General features: G+C 35.8%; 1 protein-coding gene across 3 annotated transcripts in view; it reads right to left on the bottom strand.

Annotated features, from left to right (window-relative positions):
- Nucleotides 1-882: 882 nt before the first annotated feature.
- LOC106073018 (uncharacterized) overlaps nucleotides 883-21,138 on the bottom strand; it is a 324,705-nt gene continuing 304,449 nt past the window's right edge. For 2 of the 3 annotated variants that reach the window (XM_056033290.1, XM_056033291.1), the window contains 3 exons: nucleotides 17,075-17,149; nucleotides 5,574-5,770; nucleotides 891-1,639 (listed from right to left, as the gene is read on the bottom strand). In XM_056033290.1, the coding sequence (XP_055889265.1) occupies nucleotides 1,586-1,639; nucleotides 5,574-5,770; nucleotides 17,075-17,149 (326 nt within the window). In that variant the 3' untranslated portion in view covers nucleotides 891-1,585. Of the gene's footprint in view, nucleotides 1,640-5,573; nucleotides 5,771-17,074; nucleotides 17,150-21,138 lie in introns of all 3 variants that reach the window. The other variant, XM_056033292.1, reaches the window with a different exon arrangement.

Raw genomic sequence — 21,138 nt, 5'->3', positions numbered from 1 at the left:
AGGACTATAAAGTTTTGTTACGTCGGTGTCCAGGACTATAAAGTTTTGTTACGTCGGTGTCCAGGACTATAAAGTTTTATTACGTCGGTGTCCAGGACTATAAAGTTTTGTTACGTCGGTGTCCAGGACTATAAAGTTTTATTACGTCGGTGTCCAGGACTATAAAGTTTTGTTACGTCGGTGTCCAGGACTATAAAGTTTTGTTACGTCGGTGTCCAGGACTATAAAGTTTTGTTACGTCGGTGTCCAGGACTATAAAGTTTTGTTACGTCGGTGTCCAGGACTATAAAGTTTTGTTACGTCGGTGTCCAGGACTATAAAGTTTTGTTACGTCGGTGTCCAGGACTATAAAGTTTTGTTACGTCGGTGTCCAGGACTATAAAGTTTTATTACGTCGATGTCCAGGACTATAAAGTTTTATTACGTCGGTGTCCAGGACTATAAAGTTTTGTTACGTCGGTGTCCAGGACTATAAAGTTTTGTTACGTCGATGTCCAGGACTATAAAGTTTTATTACGTCGGTGTCCAGGACTATAAAGTTTTGTTACGTCGATGTCCAGGACTATAAAGTTTTATTACACCTGCGTCAAGTTGGAGATTTGCTGCTTGCGGCCCATATCCTAACAGTGATGGCTTTGAAGGAAATAAGGAAAACTTGGAAAACTCTCAAAAAAAAAAAAGAATGCTTATCAAACAGACATGAATGCTTATCAAACAGACATGAATGCTTATCAAACAGACATGAATGCTTATCAAACAGACATGAATGCTTATCAAACAGACATGAATGCTTATCAAACAGACATGAATGCTTATCAAAGGGTTTCCTATTATTGAAATCAATTTGTATTCGTACTGTTAATTGTGATTCATTTCACTTCTATGATCTTAAAGAAGAAAAAAACTGAACTCCATTGTGCATGAAATAAATAGAGTCCAAGACAAATTGTTGAATATACAAATAAATGAATGGATTTAATTCGGCCTCAGCCCAACACTTCCATATCTGACAATAAATGACTTGGCTATCAGCAACAATACAATAGTGCAAAGAGGACAAAACAAAATTGTTTAATGATTTCAACATGATCAAACAAATGAAACACAAAAACCAATAGAATATTTCGGAATAGTACATTCTAGAATAGAACATTTCGGTTAAGAAGTTGAAATCAACATTTTAAAACTAAAATCTTCCCATGAAAAAAAACGACTTTTTATTTGAATATTGACATGTTTACAATTAAAGTTCTAAAGATTATTTGAAATGCTCATATTTTGATTTGGACAAAATAGGATTTAATCATTAAAATTTTAACAAATAGATAAAAAACATCTAAACTAAAGACTTACTTATGTCATTGAATCATTCATGACAAGACATTCTCTCAAAGTAACTCACACCTTTTCTTGACGTGACATTCTATCAAGCAATCAAGCAATCTGATATACATTCTGTTAGACATCAAAGAAGAGTTCACAATCATCCAGTTTTCCAAATTTCTTTTTGAAATGGCGCTAAAGAGTCACCAGGGGCCAAGATAATGTAACTCTGTCGGTCGTCATGGTTACTAAAGCAACAAGTCTAAACACTTGGAACTTGAGCAGAGAAAGTCAGTTTTTTTTCCAAAGCTTTAAACTGGAAAAAAAAAACAAGGATATAAAGTTATTGATAGATATTCATGGCCGGCCTATTAAAACACACTGTACTAGAAGCTATTGATAGATATTTATGGCCGGCCTATTAAAACATACTGTACTAGAAGCTATTGATAGATATATTCATGGCCGGCCTATTAAAACACACTGTACTAGAAGCTATTGATAGATATTTATGGACGGCCTATTAAAACATACTGTACTAGAAGCTATTGATAGATATTCATGGCCGGCCTATTAAAACACACTGTGCTAGAAGTTATTGATAGATATTTATAGACGGCCTATTAAAACACACTGTGCTAGAAGTTATTGATAGATATTTATGGACGGCCTATTAAAACACACTGTGCTAGAAGTTATTGATAGATATTTATAGACGGCCTATTAAAACACACTGTACTAGAAGTTATTGATAGATATTTATGGACGGCCTACTAAAACATACTGTACTAGAAGTTATTGATAGATATTTATGGATGCCTTATTAAAACACACTGTGTTAGAAGTTATTGATAGATATTTATGGACGGCCTATTAAAACACTGTGCTAGAAGTTATTGATAGATATTTATGGATGGCCTATTAAAACACACTGTGCTAGAAGTTATTGATAGATATTTATGGATGCCCTATTAAAACATACTGTGCTAGAAGTTATTGATAGATATTCATGGCCGGCCTATTAAAACACACTGTACTAGAAGTTATTGATAGATATTTATGGATGGCCTATTAGAACATACTGTGCTAGAAGTGATTGATATTGTTATGACTTTGCCATGCGCACCGCCATCCTAGATAGTGCAGAAAGAAGGTGCGCACTATCAATGACCAGACAAGTCAGATGTTGACATAAGAGACTAACGATTTCCGCCGAAAGAGGGAGCCAATATGGAGATGCTGTTTTCAAGAAAGCTGCAGGTAGCAGGCACGTTGCAAGCAAAGTCCAATGCACTTCAGTCATCCTCAGACAACAGTCTCACGTCCAGAAGATAGGTCTCTTCAGGTTCAAGTGGAAAATGTCTTCCTCTTGACAGATCAGATTTAGAGTGGTTTGATTGACATTCATCTATGCCAATGTCGATGATGATGGTAGAAGTACATATGCCCTGTTGGTGGTTTTCTTGGCATCTAAATTCTATGTGTGATGCGCCGCACGTACAGTTCATGCTAAACTTCTGGATGCAGTTGTCAAGCTTCGAATTTCCCTCGTGAGCACCGACAGATAGGCAGAGGTCATTAAGGTCCATAGCAACAGGCTTGAACGCAGACCCAACGTTGTCTTGCTCCGTCCGGCTCATTGAGGTACTGGTAACAGGTACAACAGGAACAAACGCTTCAGGCACATAACAGACTTCAGTTAAGGTACTGGTAACAGGTACAACAGAAACAAACGCTTCAGGCACATAACAGACTTCAGTTAAGGTACTGGTAACAGGTACAACAGGAACAAACGCTTCAGGCACATAACAGACTTCAGTTAAGGTACTGGTAACAGGTACAACAGGAACAAACGCTTCAGGCACGTAACAATCTTCAGTTTCTTCATTTGTCTCTTTCCGTTCGATTCGGTACATCTCGTTGAGATCATCACAGCAATCATTGTCACGTTTCTCGTCTTGAAAGTCACAACCACAAGACTTGCCCACAACACAGACACAGACGGCGGTCCAATCTCCAGCGTCTCCGTCACCACTGTTTGTGCAGCCACAGTCCTGACCATGCAACTTCTTTGCCAACGAGTCTACAGGCAACTGCTCCTTTACCAACGAGTCTACTCGAGACACCATTTTATCTACCTTTTTTCCCATACTGTTAATTTGTTCACACATTGCATCAATACCTTCATTTATCTTGCCAATAAGCTCATGAATCTCCGATTTAATTTCAAATAAGTAGGTATCTGGATCTTCGTCTTCATCTATCAAGGCTTGCCGGAGACGAGCTGTAAGCACATCCTTGGTACCACCAATTATTTCATATCGGTAACGAAGTTCCTTCCTAAGCTCTCTAACCGAGAGTTGGTCTAATTGTTTCAAAGCTGCCATTGCAAATCCTACCTCCTCTCGTTGAGTTGCCTATAATCCCACTTCTGAGACCAATTTTACAACATTTAAAGGAGGCAACTCAACGAGGTATGGGAACAAAGATAATACAAAGTTTAATCAACATAGATCACCAAAAACAAGAACCGTTCCAATCTCAATCTTCTCGCACTTCCTCTTCCTCTCTCCCCCGTTCATTTAGTCCATCCTCGTGCGCTGGTGCTCAACCATAGAGTCACTACAGAACATGGTCATTACTATCCCCGTTCATTTAGTCCATCCTCGTGCGCTGGTGCGCAACCATAGAGTCACTACAGAACATGGTCATTACACTGCCCCCTTCTTATGTCTGTTCGTCCCGAACTGACTCTGTTCCTCTCTCATCTCCACAATACCGATACAACCGATCGACGTGTACCACCTTGCATTTAGTTCGAGGACCCCTCTGGATACGGTATACCACGTCGTTGATTCTCTTCACAATCCGATACGGACCTTCCCAATCCTTTTGTAATTTAGGCGATCTTCCCTTCCTTCTCTTTGGGTTGTACAGCCAAACGAGATCATGCTCTACAAACCCAGTAGAATAGGCTCTTCTATCATATCTGGTCTTCATGAGGTCGCTACTGTCTTTTATCCTACTCCGTGCAAGTGCTCCCTGGTGTCCAGTTATTACAATATGTATTTATGGCCGGCCTATTAAAACATACTGTGCTAGAAGTGATTGATATGTATTTATGGCCGGCCTATTAAAACATACTGTGCTAGAAGTGATTGATATGTATTTATGGCCGGCCTATTAAAACATACTGTGCTAGAAGTGATTGATATGTATTTATGGCCGGCCTATTAAAACATACTGTGCTAGAGGTGATTGATATGTATTTATGGCCGGCCTAATAAAACATACTGTGCTAGAAGTGATTGATATGTATTTATGGCCGGCCTAATAAAACATACTGTGCTAGAAGTGATTGAAATGTATTTATGGACGGCCTATTAAAACATACTGTGCTAGAAGTGATTGATATGTATTTATGGCCGGCCTATTAAAACATACTGTGCTAGAAGTGATTGATATGTATTTATGGACGGCCTATTAAAACATACTGTGCTAGAAGTGATTGATATGTATTTATGGCCGGCCTATTAAAACATACTGTGCTAGAAGTGATTGATATTTATTTATGGCCGGCCTATTAAAACACTGTGCTAGAAGTGATTGATATGTATTTATGGCCGGCCTATTAAAACATACTTTGCTAGAAGTGATTGATATGTATTTATGGCCGGCCTATTAAAACATACTTTGCTAGAAGTGATTGATATGTATTTATGGCCGGCCTATTAAAACATACTGTGCTAGAAGTGATTGATATGTATTTATGGCCGGCCTATTAAAACATACTTTGCTAGAAGTGATTGATATGTATTTATGGCCGGCCTATTAAAACATACTTTGCTAGAAGTGATTGATATGTATTTATGGCCGGCCTATTAAAACATACTGTGCTAGAAGTGATTGATATGTATTTATGGCCGGCCTATTAAAACATACTTTGCTAGAAGTGATTGATATGTATTTATGGCCGGCCTATTAAAACATACTGTGCTAGAAGTGATTGATATGTATTTATGGCCGGCCTATTAAAACATACTTTGCTAGAAGTGATTGATATGTATTTATGGCCGGCCTATTAAAACATACTTTGCTAGAAGTGATTGATATGTATTTATGGACGGCTTATTAGAAGCAATCTGTTAGTGTAAGGATGAGAGGTAAAGGGAGACAAACATCATGCAACTCTTACAATTATTTTTAAATCGTATTCTATTTCAATCAAGTATGAAGAAGAAATAACGAACCCATCTTCTGACAACACATAATGTGAATTCTTCGTCTTCATTCTTTGGACAGTCATTTTTACCATCACAAATCATAGAATCCGTCAGACATTTGGAAGGGTTTGTAGGACAGGTCATTAGTTTAACTCCATCTTGACCAGTTGGGCAAGTAAACTTTTGTTTGGATTTAGAAGGAAGTTTTTGGCTACTTGGAAGTGCTGAGAAAGAGAAAATGTTTGTTTTAGTAAAGATGAAAATCTAGTAAACATATAGATGTAGTAAACATATTCAGTGGCGTCACTTGGGCCGGTGTCATCGTGGGCCGGTAAGCTCAGGGTGTCATCCCCGTCCCAAGGAAAAAAATCTTCCTCTAAAAAAACAATTATTGTTTTTATTTTGTTTCTTTATGTTGAGCTTCAGAAACTCTTTCTCCTGGTCTCTACAATGTATTTTGTTTTTCTCTTAATAGGAAGATTTCAAGTCAAATAGAAAGTTTGGGGACATGTGGATACTAAACTGTGAGACATTTAAGGTAGTCATTTTTACTTTTAAAAGTTGTATTTTCGAAAAGTGCATTTTTTTCCAACCCCAACTTGGGTGTCACCCCCCTGGTGGGTGTCACCTGGTGCACCCTGCGTAGTCAGAATTTTTTTTCGGGGGTGGGGATTTTATATGTGTTTGTGTGTGTGTACATAATTAATCTTTATTACATTGTGCCCCTTCATTCTTTCGGAAGACGTTTATTGTACCTCCCCTAGAATATGTTCTTCCTAGAGTTAGGGGGAAATTGTAAACTCCCCGCCATTGCTAGGAAGGGAGTCTGTGAGCTCTATTTCCGGAATGGAAAGCCAACAAAATGATTATTCTGAGGTATCTACAGTGGATTATTCTGCTATTAAAAAGTTTTATTTCAAAAACCTAATCTGCTATTCTTACTTACTTAGAGCCTCCCGCGCCGTTCGGGTCATTGGGCGGGAAACTGCTTCTACAAAAATCTGTCACTGGCAATGTCTGAAGCGTCTTCCCACCTGCTTTGAGGACCTCTATAAAAGTGTGGCGCCAAGTTGTACGAGGATGTTCCTGTTTGCGCTTTCATCGCAATGGCCTCCATTTCATCGCAACTCTTATTTTGCGTAATCAATTTTGTCCCGCAAACCTCATGCGACGCCCTGTCACAACCTTACTAAGGGGTTGACTCCCAGTTCGGCATAGGATTTCTTTGATTGAGACCCGATCTCTATAACTGACTCCTAAAATCCACCTTAGCCATCTTTGTTGAGCCACATTTAGTATTTTTCAATTTTGGCAGATAACTATTCACTGCTCTTTATTAATGGAGTTGATAGAAACTTGTAACCTCTCTTGGCCACGCTCTTGGCATTAGGTGACTGTAGTTTGCTTTAGATTTTATATCCTAAAGGGAAGTTTTATCGTCAAAATCATCTATTGGGGGTTTTTAAACTAAAAAATATCTGGGATGTAAAAAAAAAATTCAAAACCCCCTTAGCTACGCTCATAGAATTTAGTGGCTGTAGTTTGCTTTAGAATAATATTGAAGAAAGAGGTTTCAACCTCAAAATTCTCTGTAGGGGGATTTTAAACTCAAAACCATGTGGAGGGGTTTGAAACTTTCTAAAAAAAGCCATCTGGAGGAGGGGGTTTAAACTCAAAACTTCCCTAAGCTTGGCTACGCTCGTAGAATTTTTATTGTGTAATTTGCTTTTATTTTATAGAGAAGAGGAATTTTTTAACATCAATGCCTGCTGAAAAAAAAAACTTTGGCTACACTCATAGCTTTTTGAGTGTGCAATTTTCTTTGTCTTATACTGAAGAGGTATTTTTTTCATGTGTCAGAGTAAAAAAGTATCTTTGCAAAGTGTAGTTCTTAAAATTAGATCTAGATCCTTTCGATCTTGTTTCATGTAAACATGGCTATACGACCTAGATCCATGAAATAGTAACACTTGAATAGAGTTGGGCAACTTTATTTGGAGGGTCTTAATCTTGTTTTAGGGCTACTTTATTTTGAGGGTCTTAATCTTGTTTTAGGGCTACTTTATTTGGAGGGTCTTAATCTTGTTTTAGGGCTACTTTATTTGGAGGGTCTTAAGCTTGTTTTAGGGCTACTTTATTTGGAGGGTCTTAATCTTGTTTTAGGGCTACTTTATTTGGAGGGTCTTAATCTTGTTTTAGGGCTACTTTATTTTGAGAGTCTTAATCTTGTTTTAGGGCTACTTTATTTTGAGGGTCTTAATCTTGTTTTAGGGCTACTTTATTTTGAGGGTCTTAATCTTGTTTTAGGGCTACTTTATTTTGAGGGTCTTAATCTTGTTTTAGGGCTACTTTATTTTGAGGGTCTTAATCTTGTTTTAGGGCAACTTTACATGCGCTTCTGTTTCAGTTAGTAGCCAAGAAACATTTATGCCTAGTTTAAAAAAGATTGGTCACACGGTTTTGATTTCTATGCGGGACATACAAACATATTATATATACATGCATACATACGCCTTACTTTCTGCGTTACAGTATAGGTATATATGGCTCCATCGGTCTCGGAACTGGGAAGACAATGGTTTTGGATTCGTCAAGAGACGGGGCAGAAACTGGTGTGGCTAATCAAGCCGATTCTGAAGCGGCAGATTTTTGTCACAGTTCGAGAATGTATATGCATCTGTTTGAGGGCTAGCTGACAGGGCAACTTTTTTTTTCTTTCTCTTTACTAACAATTTACTATCTAGTAAATATATGTAGATCTAGTCAGTATATAGATCTAGTCATTATATACATCTAGTCAGCATAAATATCTAGTCAACATATAGACCTAGTCAACATATAGATCTAGTCAGCATATAGATATAGTCAGCATATAGATCTAGTCAACATATAGATCTAGTCAACATATAGATCTAGTCAGTATATAGATCTAGTCAGCATATAGATCTAGTCAACATATAGATCTAGTCAGCATATAGATCTAGTCAACATATAGATCTAGTCAACATATAGATCTAGTCAGCATATAGATCTAGTCAACATATAGATCTAGTCAACATATAGATCTAGTCAGCATATAGATCTAGTCAACATATACATCTAGTCAGCATATAGATCTAGTCAGCATATAGATCTAGCCAGTATATAGATCTAGTCAACATATAAATCTAGTCAGCATATAGATCTAGTCAGCATATAGATCTAGTGAACATATAGATCTAGTCAGCATATAGATCTAGTCAACATATAGATCTAGTCAGCATATAGATCTAGTCAGTATATAGATAAAGTCAACATATAGATCTAGTCAGCATATGGATCTAGTCAACATATAGATCTAGTCAACATATAGATCTAGTCAACATATAGATCTAGTCAACATATAGATTTAGTCAACATATAGATCTAGTCAGCATATAGATCTAGTCAACATATACATCTAGTCAGCATATAGATCTAGTCAGCATATAGATCTAGTCAGTATATAGATCTAGTCAACATATAAATCTAGTCAGCATATAGATCTAGTCAGCATATAGATCTAGTCAGCATATAGATCTAGTCAACATATAGATCTAGTCAGCATATAGATGTAGTCAACATATAGATCTAGTCAGCACATAGATCTAGTCAACATATAGATCTAGTCAACATATAGATCTAGTCAACATATAGATTTAGTCAACATATAGATTTAGTCAACATATAGATCTCTAGTCAACATATAGATCTAGTCAACATATAGATCTAGTCAGCATATAGATCTAGTCAACATATACATCTAGTCAGCATATAGATCTAGTCAGCATATAGATCTAGCCAGTATATAGATCTAGTCAACATATAAATCTAGTCAGCATATAGATCTAGTCAGCATATAGATCTAGTGAACATATAGATCTAGTCAGCATATAGATCTAGTCAACATATAGATCTAGTCAGCATATAGATCAAGTCAGTATATAGATGTAGTCAACATATAGATCTAGTCAGCATATGGATCTAGTCAACATATAGATCTAGTCAACATATAGATCTAGTCAACATATAGATCTAGTCAACATATAGATTTAGTCAACATATAGATCTAGTCAACATATAGATTTAGTCAACATATAGATCTCTAGTCAACATATCGATCTAGTCAACATATAGATCTAGTCAACATATAGATCTAGTCAACATATAGATCTAGTCAACATATAGATTTAGTCAACATATAGATCTAGTCAACATATAGATTTAGTCAACATATAGATCTCTAGTCAACATATCGATCTAGTCAACATATAGATCTAGTCAGCATATAGATCTAGTCAGCATATAGATCTAGTCAACATATACATCTAGTCAGCATATAGATCTAGTCAGCATATAGATCTAGTCAGCATATAGATCTAGTCAACATATAGATCTAGTCAGCATATAGATGTAGTCAACATATAGATCTAGTCAGCACATAGATCTAGTCAACATATAGATCTAGTCAACATATAGATCTAGTCAGCATATAGATGTAGTCAACATATAGATCTAGTCAGCACATAGATCTAGTCAACATATAGATCTAGTCAACATATAGATCTAGTCAACATATAGATTTAGTCAACATATAGATTTAGTCAACATATAGATCTCTAGTCAACATATAGATCTAGTCAACATATAGATCTAGTCAGCATATAGATCTAGTCAACATATACATCTAGTCAGCATATAGATCTAGTCAGCATATAGATCTAGTCAGTATATAGATCTAGTCAACATAAAAATCTAGTCAGCATATAGATCTAGTCAGCATATAGATCTAGTCAGCATATAGATCTAGTCAACATATAGATCTTGTCAGCATATAGATGTAGTCAACATATAGATCTAGTCAGCATATAGATCTAGTCAACATATAGATCTAGTCAACATATAGATCTAGTCATTATATAGATCTAGTCAACATATAAATCTAGTCAACATATAGATCTAGTCAACATATAGATCTAGTCAACATATAAATCTAGTCAACATATAGATCTAGTCAACATATAGATCTCTAGTCAACATATAGATCTCTAGTCAACATATAGATCTAGTCAGCATATAGATCTAGTCAACATATACATCTAGTCAGCATATAGATCTAGTCAGCATATACATCTAGTCAGCATATAGATCTAGTCAGCATATAGATCTAGTCAGTATATAGATCTAGTCAACATATACATCTAGTCAGCATATAGATCTAGTCAGCATATAGATCTAGTCAGTATATAGATCTAGTCAACATATAAATCTAGTCAGCATATAGATCTAGTCAGCATATAGATCTAGTGAACATATAGATCTAGTCAGCATATAGATCTAGTCAACATATAGATCTAGTCAGCATATATATCTAGTCAGTATATAGATGTAGTCAACATATAGATCTAGTCAGCATATAGATCTAGTCAACATATAGATCTAGTCAACATATAGATCTAGTCAACATATAGATCTAGTCAACATATAGATCTAGTCAGCATATAGATCTAGTCAACATATACATCTAGTCAGCATATAGATCTAGTCAGCATATACATCTAGTCAGCATATAGATCTAGTCAGCATATAGATCTAGTCAGTATATAGATCTAGTCAACATATACATCTAGTCAGCATATAGATCTAGTCAGCATATAGATCTAGTCAGTATATAGATCTAGTCAACATATAAATCTAGTCAGCATATAGATCTAGTCAGCATATAGATCTAGTGAACATATAGATCTAGTCAGCATATAGATCTAGTCAGCATATAGATCTAGTGAACATATAGATCTAGTCAGCATATAGATCTAGTCAACATATAGATCTAGTCAGCATATAGATCTAGTCAGTATATAGATGTAGTCAACATATAGATCTAGTCAGCATATGGATCTAGTCAACATATAGATCTAGTCAACATATAGATCTAGTCAACATATAGATCTAGTCAGCATATGGATCTAGTCAACATATAGATCTAGTCAACATATAGATCTAGTCAACATATAGATCTAGTCAACATATAGATTTAGTCAACATATAGATCTAGTCAACATATAGATTTAGTCAACATATAGATCTCTAGTCAACATATAGATCTAGTCAACATATAGATCTAGTCAGCATATAGATCTAGTCAGCATATAGATCTAGTCAGTATATAGATCTAGTCAACATATACATCTAGTCAGCATATAGATCTAGTCAGCATATAGATCTAGTCAGTATATAGATCTAGTCAACATATAAATCTAGTCAGCATATAGATCTAGTCAACATATAGATTTAGTCAACATATAGATTTAGTCAACATATAGATCTAGTCAGCATATAGATCTAGTCAACATATAGATCTAGTCAACATATAGATCTAGTCAACATATAGATCTAGTCAGCATATAGATCTAGTCAACATATACATCTAGTCAGCATATAGATCTAGTCAGCATATACATCTAGTCAGCATATAGATCTAGTCAGCATATAGATCTAGTCAGTATATAGATCTAGTCAACATATACATCTAGTCAGCATATAGATCTAGTCAGCATATAGATCTAGTCAGTATATAGATCTAGTCAACATATAAATCTAGTCAGCATATAGATCTAGTCAGCATATAGATCTAGTGAACATATAGATCTAGTCAGCATATAGATCTAGTCAGCATATAGATCTAGTGAACATATAGATCTAGTCAGCATATAGATCTAGTCAACATATAGATCTAGTCAGCATATAGATCTAGTCAGTATATAGATGTAGTCAACATATAGATCTAGTCAGCATATGGATCTAGTCAACATATAGATCTAGTCAACATATAGATCTAGTCAACATATAGATCTAGTCAGCATATGGATCTAGTCAACATATAGATCTAGTCAACATATAGATCTAGTCAACATATAGATCTAGTCAACATATAGATTTAGTCAACATATAGATCTAGTCAACATATAGATTTAGTCAACATATAGATCTCTAGTCAACATATAGATCTAGTCAGCATATAGATCTAGTCAGCATATAGATCTAGTCAGTATATAGATCTAGTCAACATATACATCTAGTCAGCATATAGATCTAGTCAGCATATAGATCTAGTCAGTATATAGATCTAGTCAACATATAAATCTAGTCAGCATATAGATCTAGTCAGCATATAGATCTAGTCAACATATAGATCTAGTCAGCATATAGATGTAGTCAACATATAGATCTAATCAGCACATAGATCTAGTCAACATATAGATCTAGTCAACATATAGATCTAGTCAACATATAGATTTAGTCAACATATAGATTTAGTCAACATATAGATCTCTAGTCAACATATAGATCTAGTCAACATATAGATCTAGTCAACATATAGATTTAGTCAACATATAGATTTAGTCAACATATAGATCTCTATTTAACATATAGATCTAGTCAACATATAGATCTAGTCAGCATATAGATCTAGTCAACATATACATCTAGTCAGCATATAGATCTAGTCAGCATATAGATCTAGTCAGTATATAGATGTAGTCAACATATAAATCTAGTCAACATATAAATCTAGTCAGCATATAGATCTAGTCAGCATATAGATCTAGTCAACATATAGATCTAGTCAGCATATAGATGTAGTCAACATATAGATCTAGTCAGCATATAGATCTAGTCAACATATAGATCTAGTCAACATATAGATCTAGTCAGTATATAGATCTAGTCAACATATAAATCTAGTCAGCATATAGATCTAGTCAGCATATAGATCTAGTGAACATATAGATCTAGTCAGCATATAGATCTAGTCAACATATAGATCTAGTCAGCATATATATCTAGTCAGTATATAGATGTAGTCAACATATAGATCTAGTCAGCATATAGATCTAGTCAACATATAGATCTAGTCAACATATAGATCTAGTCAACATATAGATCTAGTCAACATATAGATCTAGTCAGCATATAGATCTAGTCAACATATACATCTAGTCAGCATATAGATCTAGTCAGCATATACATCTAGTCAGCATATAGATCTAGTCAGCATATAGATCTAGTCAGTATATAGATCTAGTCAACATATACATCTAGTCAGCATATAGATCTAGTCAGCATATAGATCTAGTCAGTATATAGATCTAGTCAACATATAAATCTAGTCAGCATATAGATCTAGTCAGCATATAGATCTAGTGAACATATAGATCTAGTCAGCATATAGATCTAGTCAGCATATAGATCTAGTGAACATATAGATCTAGTCAGCATATAGATCTAGTCAACATATAGATCTAGTCAGCATATAGATCTAGTCAGTATATAGATGTAGTCAACATATAGATCTAGTCAGCATATGGATCTAGTCAACATATAGATCTAGTCAACATATAGATCTAGTCAACATATAGATCTAGTCAGCATATGGATCTAGTCAACATATAGATCTAGTCAACATATAGATCTAGTCAACATATAGATCTAGTCAACATATAGATTTAGTCAACATATAGATCTAGTCAACATATAGATTTAGTCAACATATAGATCTCTAGTCAACATATAGATCTAGTCAACATATAGATCTAGTCAGCATATAGATCTAGTCAGCATATAGATCTAGTCAGTATATAGATCTAGTCAACATATACATCTAGTCAGCATATAGATCTAGTCAGCATATAGATCTAGTCAGTATATAGATCTAGTCAACATATAAATCTAGTCAGCATATAGATCTAGTCAACATATAGATTTAGTCAACATATAGATTTAGTCAACATATAGATCTAGTCAGCATATAGATCTAGTCAACATATAGATCTAGTCAACATATAGATCTAGTCAACATATAGATCTAGTCAGCATATAGATCTAGTCAACATATACATCTAGTCAGCATATAGATCTAGTCAGCATATACATCTAGTCAGCATATAGATCTAGTCAGCATATAGATCTAGTCAGTATATAGATCTAGTCAACATATACATCTAGTCAGCATATAGATCTAGTCAGCATATAGATCTAGTCAGTATATAGATCTAGTCAACATATAAATCTAGTCAGCATATAGATCTAGTCAGCATATAGATCTAGTGAACATATAGATCTAGTCAGCATATAGATCTAGTCAGCATATAGATCTAGTGAACATATAGATCTAGTCAGCATATAGATCTAGTCAACATATAGATCTAGTCAGCATATAGATCTAGTCAGTATATAGATGTAGTCAACATATAGATCTAGTCAGCATATGGATCTAGTCAACATATAGATCTAGTCAACATATAGATCTAGTCAACATATAGATCTAGTCAGCATATGGATCTAGTCAACATATAGATCTAGTCAACATATAGATCTAGTCAACATATAGATCTAGTCAACATATAGATTTAGTCAACATATAGATCTAGTCAACATATAGATTTAGTCAACATATAGATCTCTAGTCAACATATAGATCTAGTCAACATATAGATCTAGTCAGCATATAGATCTAGTCAGCATATAGATCTAGTCAGTATATAGATCTAGTCAACATATACATCTAGTCAGCATATAGATCTAGTCAGCATATAGATCTAGTCAGTATATAGATCTAGTCAACATATAAATCTAGTCAGCATATAGATCTAGTCAGCATATAGATCTAGTCAACATATAGATCTAGTCAGCATATAGATGTAGTCAACATATAGATCTAATCAGCACATAGATCTAGTCAACATATAGATCTAGTCAACATATAGATCTAGTCAACATATAGATTTAGTCAACATATAGATTTAGTCAACATATAGATCTCTAGTCAACATATAGATCTAGTCAACATATAGATCTAGTCAACATATAGATTTAGTCAACATATAGATTTAGTCAACATATAGATCTCTAGTCAACATATAGATCTAGTCAACATATAGATCTAGTCAGCATATAGATCTAGTCAACATATACATCTAGTCAGCATATAGATCTAGTCAGCATATAGATCTAGTCAGTATATAGATGTAGTCAACATATAAATCTAGTCAACATATAAATCTAGTCAGCATATAGATCTAGTCAGCATATAGATCTAGTCAACATATAGATCTAGTCAGCATATAGATGTAGTCAACATATAGATCTAGTCAGCATATAGATCTAGTCAACATATAGATCTAGTCAACATATAGATCTAGTCATTATATAGATCTAGTCAACATATAGATCTTATCTTATATAATACAGACGTTACTTCAAAAAAGAAGATGATTACGTCCTACGCGTCATGCATTTAGTCATGCATATTAACCAATGACTTAAATTCTGCCAAGTCACTGGTTTTCCTGGCTAGCTCAGGCAACCCATTCCATGCTCTAATAGCACTAGGGAAGAAGGAGTATTTGTACAAATTTGTCCTAGCATATGGGACGAGGAATGTGCCTTTATCTTTGTGTCTTTCAGAGTATTTTATTAAATTTTGTTTTTGTATTTGAAGATTATGGTTCAGTGTTTTATGTATGATTGCTACTTTACTTTTGAGCCTTCTGTCCTGAAGGCTTTCTAAATTTAGTGATTTTACTAAAGGTGTTACTCTAGTCAAATGTGAATATTCGTTTGTTATGAATCTCACTGCTCTATTTTGTGTCTGTTCCAGTTTCTTAATGTTTTCTTGAGTTGAGGGGTCCCAAACGGAAGATGCATATTCTATTATTGGCCTAACCAAGGTTAAGTAACATTTTAGTTCATAGTAACATATAAGATCGAGTCAACATATACATCTAGTCAGCATATAGATCTAGTCAGCATATACATCTAGTCAGCATATAGATCTAGTCAGCATATAGATCTAGTCAGTATATAGATCTAGTCAACATATACATCTAGTCAGCATATAGATCTAGTCAGCATATAGATCTAGTCAGTATATAGATCTAGTCAACATATAAATCTAGTCAGCATATAGATCTAGTCAGCATATAGATCTAGTGAACATATAGATCTAGTCAGCATATAGATCTAGTCAACATATAGATCTAGTCAGCATATAGATCTAGTCAGTATATAGATGTAGTCAACATATAGATCTAGTCAACATATAGATCTAGTCAACATATAATAATGATGGAGTTTCTTCTATTCCGAACATTAGAGGAAGGCAGCGCTAAGTCGGCGAACTGAATGTCTTTGGCTCGAATCTTTCTTGAGACATGATTTTGCAGATTTGATGATGTTAGCACTTTGTTGGAAGACTTAGATGCAAAACTGCTAGATTCCAAGATTCACTGACTGACTTGCACTGCAGCTTTGTATTAATGGCAATGGTTTTGTCATTTTAAAATAATGTGTAAGTACCTTTGTGGTCTTCGTCATAATGCAGAGATTTGAAATCCTCACCCACTCAAAGAGCTTCAGAGAATTTCAGAATTTACGCGTTTGATATGTAGGCCTATTTCCAAAATGATTTTTAAATCGACTAAACTGTCTATTACCTTAAGATTACTTACAGTTTTGTTTTTGTATTTTTCCACCTTGTACTTCTGATTGTTGATAGAGTTGTTTCATTTTCTTGGGACCTAAATCTAAATAGATAAGAAACAGAATTAGCCATACAAAGAATTTTTTAAAATACTTTTATAAAACTAAAAAAACAACATTTAAAACTATATTTTTAAAGATTAAAACTTTTATAGAACTTCTAGGGCGATTCTTTTCTCTTCATGACTAATGAATATAGAACTTCTAGAGCGATTCTTTTCTCTTCATGACTAATGAATATAGAACTTCTAGGGCGATTCTTTTCTCTTCATGACTAATGAATATAGAGCTTCTAGGGCGATTCTTTTCTCTTCATGACTAATGAATATAGAACTTCTAGGGCGATTCTTTTCTCTTCATGACTAATGAATATAGAACTTCTAGGGCGATTCTTTTCTCTTCATGACTAATGAATATAGAACTTCTAGGGCGATTCTTTTCTCTTCATGACTAATGAATATAGAACTTCTAGAGCGATTCTTTTCTCTTCTTGACTAATAAATATAGAGCTTCTAGGGCGATTCTTTTCTCTTCATGACTAATGAATGTTAGATTGAAGGAAAAAAGAGAAGTTTTTTTTACCCGCCACATCCACTCTGCCCTGCCCCCCACCTCCGCCGGAGAAAGAATCCTGGTAATATTGTAATGTTAGACTTTTAGATCTAGTGTTAGAAGACGATGCGTAAAATGTTCCTGAACATTAATTCATGATAAATCTATTAAAATCTTGACTACTATAATGTTTACACTCGGAATACCAGATGACGTCTAGGCCGTTCAAAATACATAGTTTCTCGTTCTCTAGCCAAATTTAAAATTTATTTTTAGCGGCCCCCGAAAGGGTAAAAGACGCTATTAGTTTTGTGCGAAATGTTTGTCCGTCTGTCCGTCCGTCCCGTTTAGATCTCGTAAACTAGAAAAGATATTGAAAATCCGACATCACAATATTTTAGACCATTCAAAGTTCTGATGCAACGGCTACTTTTTTTTTCCTGAAAGCGAAAAAACTAATTTTTAAAATCAGTTATGCAAGCAGTTTTTTAAAGAGAAAAAGCTAATTAGTATGCATTATAATTTAGACCTAATTTAAAACGAATACTAATCTTATAAACTTTATTTTCTTTAACAATTTCTTGTGATACACAGGTAAAGAGAGTTCGAATAAGAGATGAAGCATTTTCAAAACAATTACATCAAGTGAAAACCAGGAGAGGCACGGTAAAGCGCTTAGCTTCCGAACCGAGGGTCCCGAATTCGAATCCTAGTGAAGACTGGGATTTTCAACTTCGGAATTCTCTGAGTCTACCCAGCTCTAATGGGTACCTGACATTAGTTGGGGTTGGTCGTTGTGCTGGCTACATGACACCCTCGTTAACCGTAGGCCACAAAAACAGATGAACTTTACATCATCTGCCCTATAGACCACAGGGTCTGAAAAGGGGAACTAGTTAGGCCAGGTTCACATCTAACCTTGCATTAACTTGCACCCATCCTTTGATCTGCTGGACCGTTGGGGCACTACACAAGATCTGTCAACCTTCTTTCTCCATTCTTATCTCTCATTTGTCTTTGATATAATTTCATTTGATGTTCTTTCTGAAAATATTGAAGCCTGCCTGGGTGGACCAATTCGGGGGCCGATTTTAAGTTTGTGTTTCCACACAAACTGTCTTTGTAACCTTGTTTTATTTTGAAAAGGAGAACGAACAAACTGATTACGATCAAACTCGAGTTTCTCTCGGTGTAGCCAACAAGCTATTAATTCTTTTCAATAAACAGCAACAGATCTGTTTTCTAGATCGGTGTCCAGGTTTTGCCTACCCAGAAAGTTTTAGGTTCTACGTAGAAAGAAGTTGAAATGATATTGTAAAAAACTAACAAAATGTTTTTTTAGCATCAATTGATACCTTTACCATTAGAAATACAAAACATGTTACCCAGTTCAAGATAAAAGTCACAAAGTATAAGATACAAGTCACCAACTACAAGATACGAGTTACCAAGTACAGGATACGAGTTACCAAGTAAAAGAAAATTAAATATTACAAAGAAAGTTTATTTTTTCACTCAAACTCAACTGCGGCCTCCGAAGGGTAAACCCATAGGTCGATGCAAGTAAGATAAGATAAGATAACTTTTATTGATCCAATCAAATGGAAATTCGGTTAGACTACAATTGACAAACTCAGCGTAACTACTGTACAATAACAATATAGATGAACATACGAACGACATTCACACACGAAAAACATACTCATACACATACACACTCATAAGCAGCGCTTTCTAACTAGACTTCTATGAACTTTTCTCTATGGAAAACGTCATGTTTTATTATTTTCAACATGAATATAGCAATTCCTGAAATATAAAAACCCCAATACTTCCTCCTTCAAAACAAACGGGATTCTGTTGCTTGATGGGTTGGCGTTGTTAGTAATATTGTTGTAACTGTAGAGGCGACACGGGGATACCGTGTATCCAGCGGACACATGTGACAAAGCCCAGCGTACAACAAGCGGTCAACAAATGACGAGAGGTGACTCTTTAGGAAAATACTGTGGTGTGAACACTTCGCTTGCAAATCACTCTCGATATGATCGTCTAGAAAGCACTAGTGACAAGTCTGTGGTGTTTCAATCACTTTTGAGAAGCCCTTAAGGGAGACCTTAGAGAAAGAGAGAGAGAGAGAGAGAGAGAGAGAGTAGGAATCATGACGATTCAATATAGCAGGACAATCTGGATCAGTGAGTCCAGAGTGGAGTTTAGGTAAGGTACAGCTCATGACAGGATTGTGAGTCCAGAGTGGAGTTTAGGTAAGGTACAGCTCATGACAGGATTGTGAGTCCAGAGTGGAGTTTAGGTAAGGTGCAGCTCATGACGGGATTGTGAGTCCAGAGTGGAGTTTAGGTAAGGTACAGCTTATGACGGGGTTGTGAGTCCAGAGTAGAGTTTAGGTAAGGTACAGCTCATGACGGGATTGTGTGTCCAGAGTGGAGTTTAGGTAAGGTACAGCTCATGACAGGATTGTGAGTCCAGAGTGGAGTTTAGGTAAGGTACAGCTCATGACGGGATTGTGAGTCCAGAGTGGAGTTTAGGTAAGGTACAGCTTATGACGGGGTTGTGAGTCCAGAGTAGAGTTTAGGTAAGGTACAGCTCATGACGGGATTGTGTGTCCAGAGTGGAGTTTAGGTAAGGTACAGCTCATGACGGGATTGTGAGTCCAGAGTGGAGTTTAGGTAAGGTACAGCTCATGACGGGATTGTGAGTCCAGAGTGGAGTTTATGTAAGGTACAGCTCATGACGGGATCAGTGAGTCCAGAGTGGAGTTTAGGTAAGGTACAGCTCATGACGGGGTTGTGAGTAAAGAGTAGAGTTTAGGTAAGGTACAGCTCATGACGGGATTGTGAATCCAGAGTGGAGTTTAGGTAAGGTACAGCTCATGACGGAATTGTAAGTCCAGAGTGGAGTTTAGGTAAGGTACAGCTCATGACGGGATCAGTGAGTGCAGAGTGGAGTTTAAGTAAGGTACAGCTCATGACGGGATCAGTGAGTCCAGAGTGGAGTTTAGGTAAGGTACAGCTCATGACGGGATCAGTGAGTCCAGAGTGGAGTTTAGGTAAGGTACAGCTCATGACGGGATCAGTGAGTCCAGAGTGGAGTTTAGGCAAGGTACAGCTCATGACGGGATCAGTGAGTCCAGAGTGGAGTTTAGGTAAGGTACAGCTCATGACGGGATCAGTGAGTCCAGAGTGGAGTTTAGGTAAGGTACAGCTCATGACGGGATTGTGAGTCCAGAGTGGAGTTTAGGTAAGGTACAGCTCATGACGGGATTGTGAGTCCAGAGTGGAGTTTAGGCAAGGTACAGCTCATGACGGGATCAGTGAGTCCAGAGTGGAGTTTAGGTAAGGTACAGCTCATGACGGGATCAGTGAGTCCAGAGTGGAGTTTAGGTAAGGTACAGCTCATGACGGGATTGTGAGTCCAGAGTAGAGTTTAGGTAAGGTACAGCTCATGACGGGATCAATGAGTC

The sequence above is a fragment of the Biomphalaria glabrata genome, chromosome 6 (genome assembly GCF_947242115.1).
Source record: "Biomphalaria glabrata chromosome 6, xgBioGlab47.1, whole genome shotgun sequence".
Taxonomy (NCBI): Eukaryota; Metazoa; Mollusca; class Gastropoda; family Planorbidae; genus Biomphalaria; species Biomphalaria glabrata.
The sequence above is the reverse complement of the archived record's forward strand: the minus strand, read 5'-3'. Positions and strand labels throughout refer to the sequence as shown.